This window comes from Paramisgurnus dabryanus, chromosome 2 (assembly GCF_030506205.2).
Source record: "Paramisgurnus dabryanus chromosome 2, PD_genome_1.1, whole genome shotgun sequence".
NCBI classification, from domain to species: domain Eukaryota; kingdom Metazoa; phylum Chordata; class Actinopteri; order Cypriniformes; family Cobitidae; genus Paramisgurnus; species Paramisgurnus dabryanus.
In genome coordinates this window covers 20,808,969-20,822,413 of record NC_133338.1, presented here as the reverse complement: position 1 = coordinate 20,822,413, position 13,445 = coordinate 20,808,969, and the positions used below count along the sequence as shown (strand labels likewise).

Here is a 13,445-nt window from a genome sequence, read left to right as displayed (position 1 = left end):
AGTCGAGAAGAAAATAAGTTATTTTGAGGAAAACATTCCAGGATTTTAATTTTTTCATAGTTTCAATGCAGTTTAAAATTGCAGTTTCAATGCAGTTTAAAATGGCTCTAAACGATCCCAAACGAGGCGTAAGGGTCTTATCTAGTAAAACCATTGTCATTTTCGGCAAGAACAATAAAGAACATGCAGTTTTAAACCACAACTTCTCTTTTGCACCAGCTGTAAAGTGCCAAAAATACGTAATGCGTAAGCACATCGAAAGGTAAAGAATGATGTATGTAAAACTACCGCCCCAGTGTTTACAAGTGTGGGGAAAGAGGACCATTCCGACATTGTTGTATGTGGAATGATCATTATTAAAGGGCCCATATTTTGTGGCTAAAAAGCACATTACTTTGTGTATTTAGTGTAATACAATGTGTTGGTGTGGTCTATGGTTGAAAAACTCATTATTTTCAACATATCGTACATTTTTGTGTCCGAACCATCTGTAACAGGTCATTTTGTACAAAGCTCATTGTTCTGAGAAAGCGCACCGATTGGTCAGCTATCGAGTGCGTTGTGATTGGCTGAATTACGTAAATGGAAATGTGATGCTTCTTACCATGTTTTGAAAAATGAGCTCTCAAAGCAATAGTGAAAGCCAGGAGATAATATCGTATTTACTTCCTTATCAATACAAGTCTGAATTTGACCCAGAAAACACAGATGACTAAGCGAATAAAACCTAACCACTAGTTTCTTAATGTTTACTCAATCGGAAGGCCAAACAAAGTAGTTTGCCTCTCTCAGGGGAAAACACAGCGTGTCCACGACATGGTGGCAGCAACAATACTACATTGTGATTGAAAGTTAAACCCTCTATCTTTGTGTATACATAAGGGCGGTGTTATTCGTTCCAACCAGTATGACGTCTAACTGCATGGGTGTGTTTGAACGAGCCGTTTTAGGTAGGCGTAGATCAGGCTTCTCTTTTAATTAGAAGATCTCTTCTGGATTTGAAACTTTATTTTTTGCAACTTTACAGATCTTTTATGTGCACAGACATAATTTAATACTCTAAAAAGACAGGAAAACCGGGTCATATGACTCCTTTAATGTCTTTGTGTCATTTTAATGTTTAAAATGGTCCGCAAGTGTGCGTTTCACGCGTGACACAAATGTATTTATTTTTCTTGATGAAAATGACAATGGTTTTGCTAGATAAGACCCTTATGCCTCGTTTGGTATCATTTAGAGCCCTTTGAAGCTGCGTTGAAACTGCAATTTTATTTCATAAAGTCTATTAAATTATAGTCTATTAATATTCTTCTCGACTGAACAAAGAAAGACATCAACATTTTGGATGACATGGGGGTGAGAAAAAAATATCTGGATTTTATTAAGAAAGTGGAGTATTCCTTTGTGGATTTGCTAAAAGCTTAAAACTAATTTTCTCATTGTTAGCTATTGTGTGATTTTCAATTTTTTACTTAAAGGAATATTCCATTTTCTTAAAAGAAAAATCCAGATAATTTACTCACCACCATGTCATCCAAAATGTTGATGTCTTTCTTTGTTCAGTCGAGAAGAAATTATGTTTTTTGAGGAAAACATTGCAGGATTTTTCTCATTTTAATGACTTTAATAGAGCCCAACATTTAATCCTTAACTCAACACTTAACAGTTTTGTTCAACAGAGTTTTAAAGGACTCTAAACGATCCCAAACAAGGCATAAGGGTCTTATCTAGCGAAACGATTGTCATTTTTGACAAGAAAAATAACAAATATACACTTTTAAAGCACAATTTCTCGTCATGTAGATCCGGTCGTGATGCGCCAACGTGACCCCACGCAATACGTCATGACGTCAAGAGGTCACAGAGGACGAACGCGAAACTCCGCCCCAGTGTTTACAAGTGTTGAGAAAGAGGACCGTTCCTACGTTGTTGTATGTCAACTGATACTAATTAATGTCTTTGTGTCAGTTTATTGTTTACAATGGTCCGCAAATGTGTGTTTTATATATGTAACACGTGACCTCCCTACGTCACTACGCATTTACATTAGGTCGCGCTGGACCGGATTTAGACGAGAAGTTGTGCTTTAAAAGTGTATATTTGTTATTTTTCTTGTCAAAAATGACAATCGTTTCGCTAGATAAGACCCTTATGCCTAGGGATGGGTATCGTTAAGGTTTTAACGGTATTACTACTCTTACCGGTACTGCTTAACGGTCTGGTGCTTTAACGGTATTCTTATCGGTACTTTGGCCAATGTTAACATTTGATCACGAACCTATGTTTACATGATTAAGTTAATTATGTGTCTGCATTTCCTTATTACAAATTAATTTCTGGATATCATTTCTAAATATTATACATATATTTATTAATGCACCAGCGTGAAAGCTGCAGAAAAAATACTTTAAATAGGATATTTAGGCTAAATAAATGTTTACATGCTGATTTTTCTTTATTTGGGATTTTAAAAAGAAGTAGAAAATATGTTGAATGCATAACGTTCAGCATTTCTCCCAAGAGAAATCAACAGAATTTCAACGTAAGGTAAGCAAACCAATTAGGGAGATTGTACATTTATTTTAAATGACGTGAACAATGTTGATTCAACATGATTTTAGCATACATGCCTGACGTTGATGCGGCAACCACCAGAGATGATGGTTGAATTTTGCAGGCTGCGACCTTCTAAGGACGTATTTTAAGACCGATTGCGTCACAGCAGCGCGACTTGAGGCTGTGACTTGTGTTAATATTATTCTGTTTATGTTGCGTATTTCTAAGGTTGATTAATTTTATATACTGTTGAATAGTTTAATCTACATCAACGTGTCATATTTTCTAAATTAAATGAATATTTTTCTGGTTCCATATTTATTTAAATAAGTCAGAAACGTCTCCGCTGTGTCCTGCTGACAGGCGCGGTGGGCGCGTGCAACAGGTGACGCAAATTATAGGTCCTCCGAGGGTTAGACTGTCTCATTTCAGTTCTCTTCGCGGACTTCTGAGGCTGCCACCTTGAAAGACAGAGTGCTCCCCTTTTAAGGTTGTATGCTTAGAAGGTCGCAGCCCTTGAATTGGGACACAGCTTCTTTCTGCACGTAATATACTTTTGAAAGATGCTTTGACAGATTGCTTGTGTTTCCGCCCTTACATGCAAACATCTTGTTGCACTTACCTGTATGACAACGAGCGTTATCTGCATCAACTGTAGTGAAGTATAACCACACTTTTGAATGTTTTGCTCTATCCGCCATCGTCACTCTTTGTATTAAGCGGTAGTTTTCGTGCTGTTATGCGTGTGCGTGCGCCGCGCTCGTTGTTGTGGTTGTGTTTGACAGACAGCCAGCCTCCGCGGCGCACATGAGAGATCTCGTAGATCTCACAGACAAACGTCTTAATCGCAAATTAGAAATGTTTGGTGAGATAAAATGTGCACGAAAACATTATTAAGCAAGAATACATAGTACATTTATTTTTATTTTTTTCTCCAGGACCGAAAGCAGAACCGATAGCGTCAGATCTTACTGATACTACGGTCTTTCATAATTTAGCCCCGGGGCCAGTTTAATACCGGGTTTCGGTACCCATCCCTACTTATGCCTTGTTTGGGATCGTTTAGAGTCCTTTGAAACTCCGTTGAAAAATACTGTTAAGTGTTGTGGATGACATGGTGGGGAGTAAATTATCTGGATTTTTCTTTTAAGAAAATGGAATATTCCTTTAATGCTATTTGTGGCCTGTCACCGTTGTTAAAGGCCGGGTCCATGATCTCTGAAAGCCAATGTTGACATTTAAAATCACCTAAACAAACACGGCCCCAACCCCAATTAAATCTGGACCTTCTGTTGATAGACACGCCCCACACTTACGCAACCCAGGCAACGAATTTGTTTAGTAGACACGCCCCTTACTGCTGATTGGCTACAAGTTTGTTTGGTAGTCGGCCCGACTCTATTTTCAAAAGTGTTTTTCAGATATCGTGCACTCCGCCTTTAAGGATTTTGTGTTGAGTGTTGTTGTCTACATATGGGTCATTTTGTCTTTTCTGAAATGGTTATACTTTTAATTATTTTAATACTTTTCACTCATTGTCATGTATTACAAGAAGTTACAAACCATAAAAGTTTAATATTTGCTGTAAAAAATGTTGCATATACTATAGCTGAAAAATATGATTTCATAATAATCTTGTGATCCATGACAATGACCACCAAAATATAACATAACTATTTAAAAAGCTAATTTTAAAAAAAAGATGACTTTGGACACCCAATGCAGTTAGATAATTGCCAGTATGTTTATGTATCACAACTGCACATTATTTCTTTGATTTGCAATGTGTCCTCATAACGCATATTTGCTGAGAGGTAAAAAGGTCATACAGTATACATTTAAGATATCTTTCTGTCAGTTGCTGGAGCAGGCCCTGGTGATAGAGGAGCAGTTGCGTCGGGCTGCGTACCTCAACATGACCCAGGACCCCACTCACCCGGCCATGGCCCTGAACGCTCGTTTCGCTGAGGTGGAATGTCTGGCTGAGTCCCACCAACATCTCAGCAAGGAATCGCTCGCTGGAAACAAACCTGCCAATGCGGTCTTACATAAGGGTGAGAGAAAGTGTTTGTGCATATGCAGGTGCTTTGTGTCATAGATATCTACACATGAGAAATGATGTATCAAAGTGAATATTATGGTGTGTAACTGAGACAAAGTTGCCATCTTGTGCGTCTAAATAAGAGCTTCTAGATAGATCCAGTGGGACGTGTTGTGTTCCTGGCAGCTCCTCTGTGTCAGTGTGTCCTGGAGTTTGCCCAAGCATGTTGTTTTATTTTTTTTAATCATTTACTGCATACTATTTGCCATTTTGTTAACTGCCATTTATAAAAAAAAAATGTGCATAAATAATCAACTTTTGAAAATTAGAATCAATTTAATCACTTTCATGTTGTTCAACAAAACTGGATAGATTTTTGGAACTTCCTTAATTACAGTAAATGGTTTCACTGGGGTACACTGTACATTATTATTAAATTATTAGGGTTAGGCCTCCTAGCAAATTCCTATGCTTTCCTGTTAGGGTTAGGGTTAACAATAAATGTGGTTTTGAAATTGTAAATAACTTGGTAAAGAATACAGTAAATGCTTCCTATTCTGTCAGATGTTGAAGGGATAGTTCACCCAAAAAATGAAAATTCTGTCATTATTTACTCACTCTCATGTTGTTACAAACATGTATACATTTCTTTGTTTTGCTGAACACGAAGGAAGATATTTTGAGGAATAAAACCAAACCGCTAGTGAGCCACATTCACTTTCATAGTAGGAATACTATTGAAGTAAATGGGGTTCACAAACTGTTTGATTATGAACATTCATTAAAATATTTTCATTCGTGTTCATCAGTACAAATACATTTATACAGGCTTGTAACAACATTAGAGTAAGTAAATGATGACAGAATTTTCATTTTTGGGTGAACTATCCCTTTAACTTATTCCCCGCAGCATTTTTTGTGATTTTTACAAAAGTTTCACAAAATGCCTTCCAGGAAAATTTTCTTCCAAAAATATATAAACATACAAATATATCAAATGAAAGAACAGACCCTATGTTTATTAAACAAACAATAAGCAAACAAAGAAAACAGGAAAAAAATGTCATCCTATCTATATTTTTTCTTTGCTTATAAACTCTTAAATATGGGTATTTTTCTTTAAAAATAATTTTTTTTTAGCAAAACGCTGAAATAATTGCATTTTTGTGAAGGAACTTTATCAAGAGATCAGATTCGGAACAATTATCAAAACTATCAAAATTAGTAAATAACGTTTTAGCTTCAGTTGTTTTTTTTTTCATAAATTGGGTGGATAATTACGGTATTGCAGATTAACATTAAAAATCATCAGGAACACGTTTTTTTTTTTTGCACATTTTTTCTCTTAATTGACGAGATAACTAAGTCAGCTCGAAATCAAAACATACCAAATTTTACTTTCCTAATAAACATTCCTAATCATATTGTGTCCAACATCAGTGCATGTCAAAAAGTTTGTTTGTATATCACTGAAATGTAATAATTTGCTCATATAGTGTTGAAAATGTTGTTGACCAATAGCCAAATAGTTATTAAGGCATTTTTTAGGCTGATGTTCTTAACATGCCAATATGTGCCACACACAGTATTGTAAGTTATTTACAAATTAGTCTTATATAGCAAATCTTCCTTCACAAAGTTACAAATCTTCATTTTGTTCATATACTTACATTTACTATAATTACTAAAATCACTGTGTTTACAGCCTCAGTCTCTAGCAGGTCATTTTAAATAACATAGACAGTAATTGCACATGATTGTGTTGAAATGAAAGCTGCCACAAAAATGTGGAGTTCATAAATATTTTTAAGCTCCTGTTCTTTCTACGTTTTTAAAGCTATGATTGTGTTTATAGTGGGCAATATAACATGTGTTCATGTTTCACGTGAAAAAAACACGGTATTTTTCACACAACTTACTTATCTGTATAGCGCTGTTTTCACTGTCCTCAAAACAGGCTGATGTCTTCCTTGTCCTATGAAGTCCCTCCTTCAGAAATACATAAGAGTTCTTAATGTGTAGTTTGTTTAGTGTGTTGTGATTCGATAGCAGCTTACGTACTCATGTGGGCGGAGTTTAGTCAAAAAAACGTTTTACTGACATCATTAAAGCAGGAAGTAGAGGGCTGTAGTCCAAACCGGCCGTTCACTGTAGGCTTCTATAGTGGAATTCTATTAAAGAAAATATATATCGCCTGGCAGTGAACTTTGAGCTTTATCATTTTACAGGTATTATTTATGCTATTATAGCAACATTACACACTAACTAGGGTTTAAAAAATGGGATCAGGAAGAACGTGACCTTTAAGCTCAGTATAATCAAACAAAATAAGATCCTGACCATGGTACAGTAATATACTGTAATACACCCACCGTTACAGATGGCTTCATTCTGATATGGATCCTCCTACAATATTTCCCATGCAAATATGTCACATTACAAATGTAAAATGAGTTGTGAATGCCGTCTTGTTAACTTTAAAGATGACATTGACCTTGTGAACTCCTCTGTACAATTCCTTCCGTTAAAGCACACAAGATGCTTCCTAAAACATCATGAAATCTTCCAAGAATAACAGATAATCAGATTTTGTACAAAGATCTCAGCTCAAGTGCTTCCTGTCATTAAAGCAGTGGGGACCTATTAGGCAAAACCATTTGTACATGTTGTAATGATGGACATTTTTGTAGTTCTTAACCAGCTGGAGGAGCTTCTGAGTGACATGAAGGCGGATGTAACGCGGCTTCCAGCTACACTCTCCAGAGTCCCACCAATCACAGCCCGTCTGCAGATGTCAGAGAGAAGCATCCTCAGCAGACTGGCCAACAAGGGGAATGAGACGCATGGACCTCCGGTAAATACAGATAAACAAAACATATGCACGCAGACACAAAATATACAGTTATCCGACAACAAAAAAACACAATGAATCTGCGATTTTTTTAAATATGATTGTATAATGATAGCACTTGATGAAGGCCTGTATCAACAAATATTTACTTTTTAACTCTTTCTTATAAACATAAAAATGTATTTTACAAGGAATTGTCTTATTAACTAGCCAACAGTTAATGACAATTTAATAACATAATTTGTCACCTTTAGCACCCTCGACAGTCGAAATGTCAAAAGTGAAGATAGTTTTGTTCGTTTAGACTGCTTGGATTTACAAAGATATAAGGGCCTTTTTACACCTGGCCACTTCATGTGTTTTCTCTGATTGGATAGCTTTCTGATTTATTAAAACTGTTCCATTTACATTTGGCCACATACATGCGTCTTGGCAAAACGGATATGAATCCGATCTTTTACTCCCGCGCAAAATGCAAATACACTATTCATTACTCCGCCTTAAAATACTTCGTCAACGTTTATGCAACAAAAGGCAGCACTTACTGTATGTTGTACTGTATGTTGGGCAGGAGACGCTCGTCTCCCTGCTCGGCATGAGCTAGAGCGCCCAGTACAGAGCTGCATGAGATAATAATTTAACGTATAGGACCATGATGGGGAAAAGTATTCACAAAACACTCTCTCAAAGTTTTATTTCTTTGTTTAATATCATTCGAGTTTGTTATTGGACACTTTTATTGGTTATTGAAAGCTTTTTAACCCGCTGTCGTCGCTTCATAAAGCAATAAGTGTGTCGTCTTTGTTTGTTTGTCTCTTTGCCGGCTAATTTCCTGGAGACGTGTTTATGTTTGGGAGGAGTTATGCGCTGACATAAGTGGTTTCATCAACCAGGTGTATTTACACTTGTCCAGTTTCGTCTGAAATGTGTCCCAGACCTCCTCCTGAAGCAGTTTGAGCGATCAGATTTAAATCCGTCTCGAAAATGTTTCGGAGGGCATTTACGCCTGGTCTTTTTATGATCGGATAGCTAATGCTTGAAGTGACCAGGTGTAAAAAGCAGTTATGTTCAGATGTGTATATGTTTAAACTTACACATGGATTCCTAGTATTAATTAAAAATGGTTATTCATACATATGATTCATATGCACACTTAATTGACTTACTTGCAGTGGCGGCCGGTGACTTCTTTTCCGAGGGGCGCGTCTGCAGCAAGCACATATTTTGACATGACGCGTGATGCACATAGGTTCACATGACGTGCCATACACATATTTTGACTTGACAAACCACACACGTGATGGGCTAAATGTTTTTTTTGCCCTCAAAAAAAGTAGTCACCAGCCACCACAACTTACTTGAATAAGATACAAAATGTGCCGATACCGATATTCTGTTACTTGGAATGACATACCAATACACTATAAAAAATGCAGTATGAAGTTTAACTTACTTAATTTAGGCAAGTCATTTCAACCTATTTTTTTAAGTTTTGACTTGTAATAAGTTGAGATAATTTAGAAAAACAAGTTTGAAATAGTTTAACTTCATTTGTTAAGTTAAAGTAACATAAAAATCTATGTTGAAATAATATAATTTTTACAGTGTAGTTTTGCTTTTTATTAGGGCTGTAAAAAGATTCATTGCGATTAATCACATACAAAATAAAACTTTGTGTTTGCGTAATATGTTTGTGTGTACCATGTGTATATATTATGTATATATAAATACACACATACATAAAATATATCAAAATATATATAAATATACATCAAAATGTTTCTTAAATACAAACATTAATGCGTGTGTATTTATATATATATAAAATAATCACAGTGTGCACACACATAAATTATGCAAAATTGTTTATTTTGTATGCCATTTATTAGCGATTTATCTTTTGACAGCCCTACTTTTTATTCCTTTTTTGCACAGTGTACATACTGTAATTCTATTGTCATTGTCATGACCCAATTCAAAATAATCACTTCTGATGCGTTTTTCCACCCCTTTTCTTTGACCGAATATAATCTGCCATGACATGAAAAACATTATCATAATCTGCCATGAATATATCAGTTAACTGGTTTATCGGTGCATCCCTAGTAGTTAAGTACTCAAAATCTCCAAAACCTATTTATTTTGTCTGTCAGTCATATGCAAAAAAAAGAATACAAATCTGGAGTGTCCTTTTATAAAAAACAATGTCTGTTATTTTCCTCTGCTGAGTTTGGCAACCCCAACTGAGATGTTGTCAGGAAGTAACTGCCTAGTTGCATTTCCATTAACCTTTTAATTGCGCAAATTGACATTGCGACCAATGGAAACATCAAATTCGCAAAAACTCATAAATATTGCAAAAAAAAAAAAAAAACGTTTTTACGCTTGCATTAGGTGGTTTTTCAGGCAGTTTGTAAAAAGTGTAATGGAAACACTTTATTCGCATTTTTAGGTCACCAGATTCAAGTAAGTCACATAATCATTATTTGAAGATGACGCAGTATGAACTAAAACGTCCCAGAAACACCTCAATACGTCTGCTCCCAAGTATAAGAGGCTTTCTTGCCACGTTTGGATGACACTCCTACATATCTTTTGATTTTAAATAATGTAATATTACCTTCAATAAACACATATAGTTTGCAAAGTACTGAATAAGGGTCTTTTCTTAGCATTCATTTTTTGACAATACTCGTATTATATAAAAATAATGCCTAGTGCGCTGGATGTGATATTAGTAAACCAACATCAGTCGATGTAATGTTTGGAATGACTTATTGTCAGAGGAAAAACTATGTTTCAGTCCAATATCATCGGTTAATGGAAACACTGTCATTTCGCAATAATCTTTTGATGACATTTAGTTAAATAATGCTAAATGTTTGCGCAAATCGGTAATGGAAACGCAGCTAATGATGGCAGTAGACAGCACGATAGCTTGCAAGGTGTTGAAATAGATAGAGCAAACCGCATTTACATCCACCTACTCGCCAATACACCCACAGTGTCATTAATTTGCAGTAATTTGGTATAAATATGCAGAGGCAAACTGAATCTACCACCACGTTTGTGCATTTTCACTAAATCCTTTTGATTTTTCTGTTGTATGATCATATTTTCTTTTTATCTAGTCTATTCCTCCGGGCCCCTATGCCACCCCACAGAATTTCGGCCCTCCCTTCACACCCGCACCTTCAGCGGCTCTTACTCTGGCCGGGGCCAACTATAGCCAGATGCCTCCTGGCTCCTTCATATCAGGTCAGTTCTGTTGATCCACTCCCAAAACAAAACAGCCATCACAAACGCTTCAAGCGTCTCATACTCATCATCTCATACTTTTAAAATTTTCACTAATACTAAAACAGATCAGTGTATCTGCTCGTACTGCGGTATAAAGATGTTTGTATGCAAAGCTTGGTAACAGGACAAAGATTAAATCTTGGTGAGCGGTGAAATTGTTGATATGAACTTTTATGATGGTTATACAAACAGCCTGCATGTGCTTTGTGTTATCTGAGTGTACGAGTGCAATATTTATGTTTGAACAGACTAGAATAGAGACTAGGCATGGGCCGGTATAAGATTCTGGCGGTATGATAACCTTTAGCAAAAATACCACGGTTTCACGGTGTTACGGTTTTGCCATTGCAACACTAAAATGTGTTATTTTTTAAATGCCAGGTAAAAATAAAGCCTTTAAATTATAATATGCTTTCAAAAAATATATAATATTTTTGTAATGTATATTAAATGTAAACATCAAATCAATCACATGACTTAATGATTTAATGAATTTTGTATAAACACAGCTCATACCTTGGAGACGGTATCACAGAATATTTCAGTGGTTTTGAAACCTTGACTGTTTAAAACCTCGGTATACCTTGAAGCCGGTAATCGGCCCATGCCTAATAGAGACCACAGAAAAAGATTATTGTGCACTTCCAAACGTAAAGACTTGTGGATTTTGTGCCACTCTTAAATAATCTCTGAAGTCAAATGGATATCTGCGTTGACCACCAGGAGAGGATATGAACGTATTTGTTTGGATGGTTTGAATCTCCAAGGCAGATTTGCTTTCCATCTGCTGATCACGGCAGTCTGAAAATGTGAAAATAAAGTAGTTTTGTAAGTTGCTCTGCAAAACAGCATCTGCTTAATGTCTTAAATGTAAATTCAGAAGCATTTTGCTTAAGGGCAAAAGAATTCTGTCTGGCATTAGTAAAATGTGAAGTTTCGGTTATGCAGGTTTAAGACAATACACCACACATATAACACAGACAGATGTTTCCAAAATAACTTTTGCAGCAGGCAAAGAACCCCTCCCACCACCAAAACTGGGCTTAACTACATTAACCAATTTTTTTCTTTTATAAAATGCAATTTATTATAACTAAATTCTTTTGGAAATTGTTTTGACAGCAAATTGTCATACAAATTCTGCAAGCATTCAAATGTGTAACTTTCAAATGTGAGTACTTTGCATGATTCAGTTTCTATTTTACATTATAAATGGTGTGCGTATTGAATTAATGCTAAAAAAAAGTATACACTCTAACAAAAATTTGGCTTATTTTAAAACCAGCGTTGCTTTAAAAAGGTACAAGGCTGTAAATTAACATATGCTGGGTTGTTTTTAAAAGGCTGGGTGGTTTTTACCCATTGTTGGGCTCGTCCCTTTTTGACCCAACACTGGGTTGAAAATAACTCAGCATTTTTTATTTGTGTAGATGCATCATAAAATGCAAAGATACAGAGTTTATTATTAATATATGGATGATGCACAACAGAAATTTTTTTACGTGGAACCCTAAACTGCCCACAGTGGTTTGAAGCTAGAGGCAACATGCATTTGAATCATCATTTTCCTAAACTGGCTAGCAGTGAATTTTTTTATGTAGTGATGTTCATTTGAGGACATTTCCCCGACCGTCACCCACAGCTTGTTAACTGAACATTAACCGTTAACATATAAGATTTTGATATAAAGTTGTCGTTAAGTAAAAATTAAGAGTTTGGTTCCAAAATGCAAAAAAAATCCACTTTGACTAATTTGGGTAAAAAAAAATTCTATACCCAGAAAGTGACAAGATTAAAACCAATATTTTTTGTTACAAACTTTCACATAGCATCTTTAGGTTATAATAACATTAAAAAGTAAAATGTGTAATTTGATTTTCAAAGATTTATTTATAAGAACTGATTTTTACTTTTATCCAATTTTTTTTCCGCAAAACACAATAAATCCATTAAATCCAAGTTTTTTTCCAAATGCTATAAATATATTGACTCAGTATATAAATGTGCATTCATCTTTGCCATGTAATATTCATTTAGTTGCCTACACTGATTACAAAAAAATTAATGGCATTAATCAAAATACTTAGGGGGCCCACATAACAAAGCTTTTACGCCCGCGGCCAGCGTATGTTTTCAATTGTTTCCAATGTAGGCCGGCAGTTTTTCAAAAAAGCCAACAGCTAGCGTTTTTTTTCCACGCTGAAAACCGGCGCTCGGCAGTTTTTCCACGCTCAGTGCAGAGCGCCGAGAGTTAAAAAATATTAAACTTTGGGTGAAAAGCTCCGCTCGTCAATGTCAGTTCTCACACGCCCGTCCAATCACGGTAGAGGAGGGGTGGGACATTACCACAGCAACCAACCGGCTCACAGCTGAAGTATCACAGCTACTAAAGAGCTTAGCTGAAAAATAGCTGGCATTCGGCATCCTACAGGCATTTTCAGCTGCTTTTAAAAGTTTTGTGCACGCCCCCTTAGCCTACTTTGTCATATTAAGAACACTGTCATTGCTGCTGTCATCCTTGGGATGTCGTCGCTTTTCTCGATTTTCATTGAAAATTTTCATAAGGTCCCCTGAGTTCGGTGTGTTAGCATGCCAGAATCTTAATGCTGTTGTGTGAGAACAAGCAACAGCCGGCATTTTTCCTTCGCTCGGGTGTCTCTCTTGTAAGTTATTCGATTTTGATGGCTTACGTTTCTT

At 35.9% G+C, this 13,445-nt stretch overlaps 1 protein-coding gene across 5 annotated transcripts in view; it reads left to right on the top strand.

Moving 5' to 3' along the window:
* chd3 (chromodomain helicase DNA binding protein 3) overlaps positions 1-13,445 on the top strand; it is a 70,437-nt gene that overhangs the window by 41,060 nt on the left and 15,932 nt on the right. For all 5 annotated transcript variants that reach the window (XM_065248611.2, XM_065248609.2, XM_065248610.2 and 2 more), the window contains exons 37-39: positions 4,415-4,610; positions 7,288-7,451; positions 10,580-10,706. In XM_065248611.2, the coding sequence (XP_065104683.1) occupies positions 4,415-4,610; positions 7,288-7,451; positions 10,580-10,706 (487 nt within the window). The remainder of the gene's footprint in view (positions 1-4,414; positions 4,611-7,287; positions 7,452-10,579; positions 10,707-13,445) is intronic.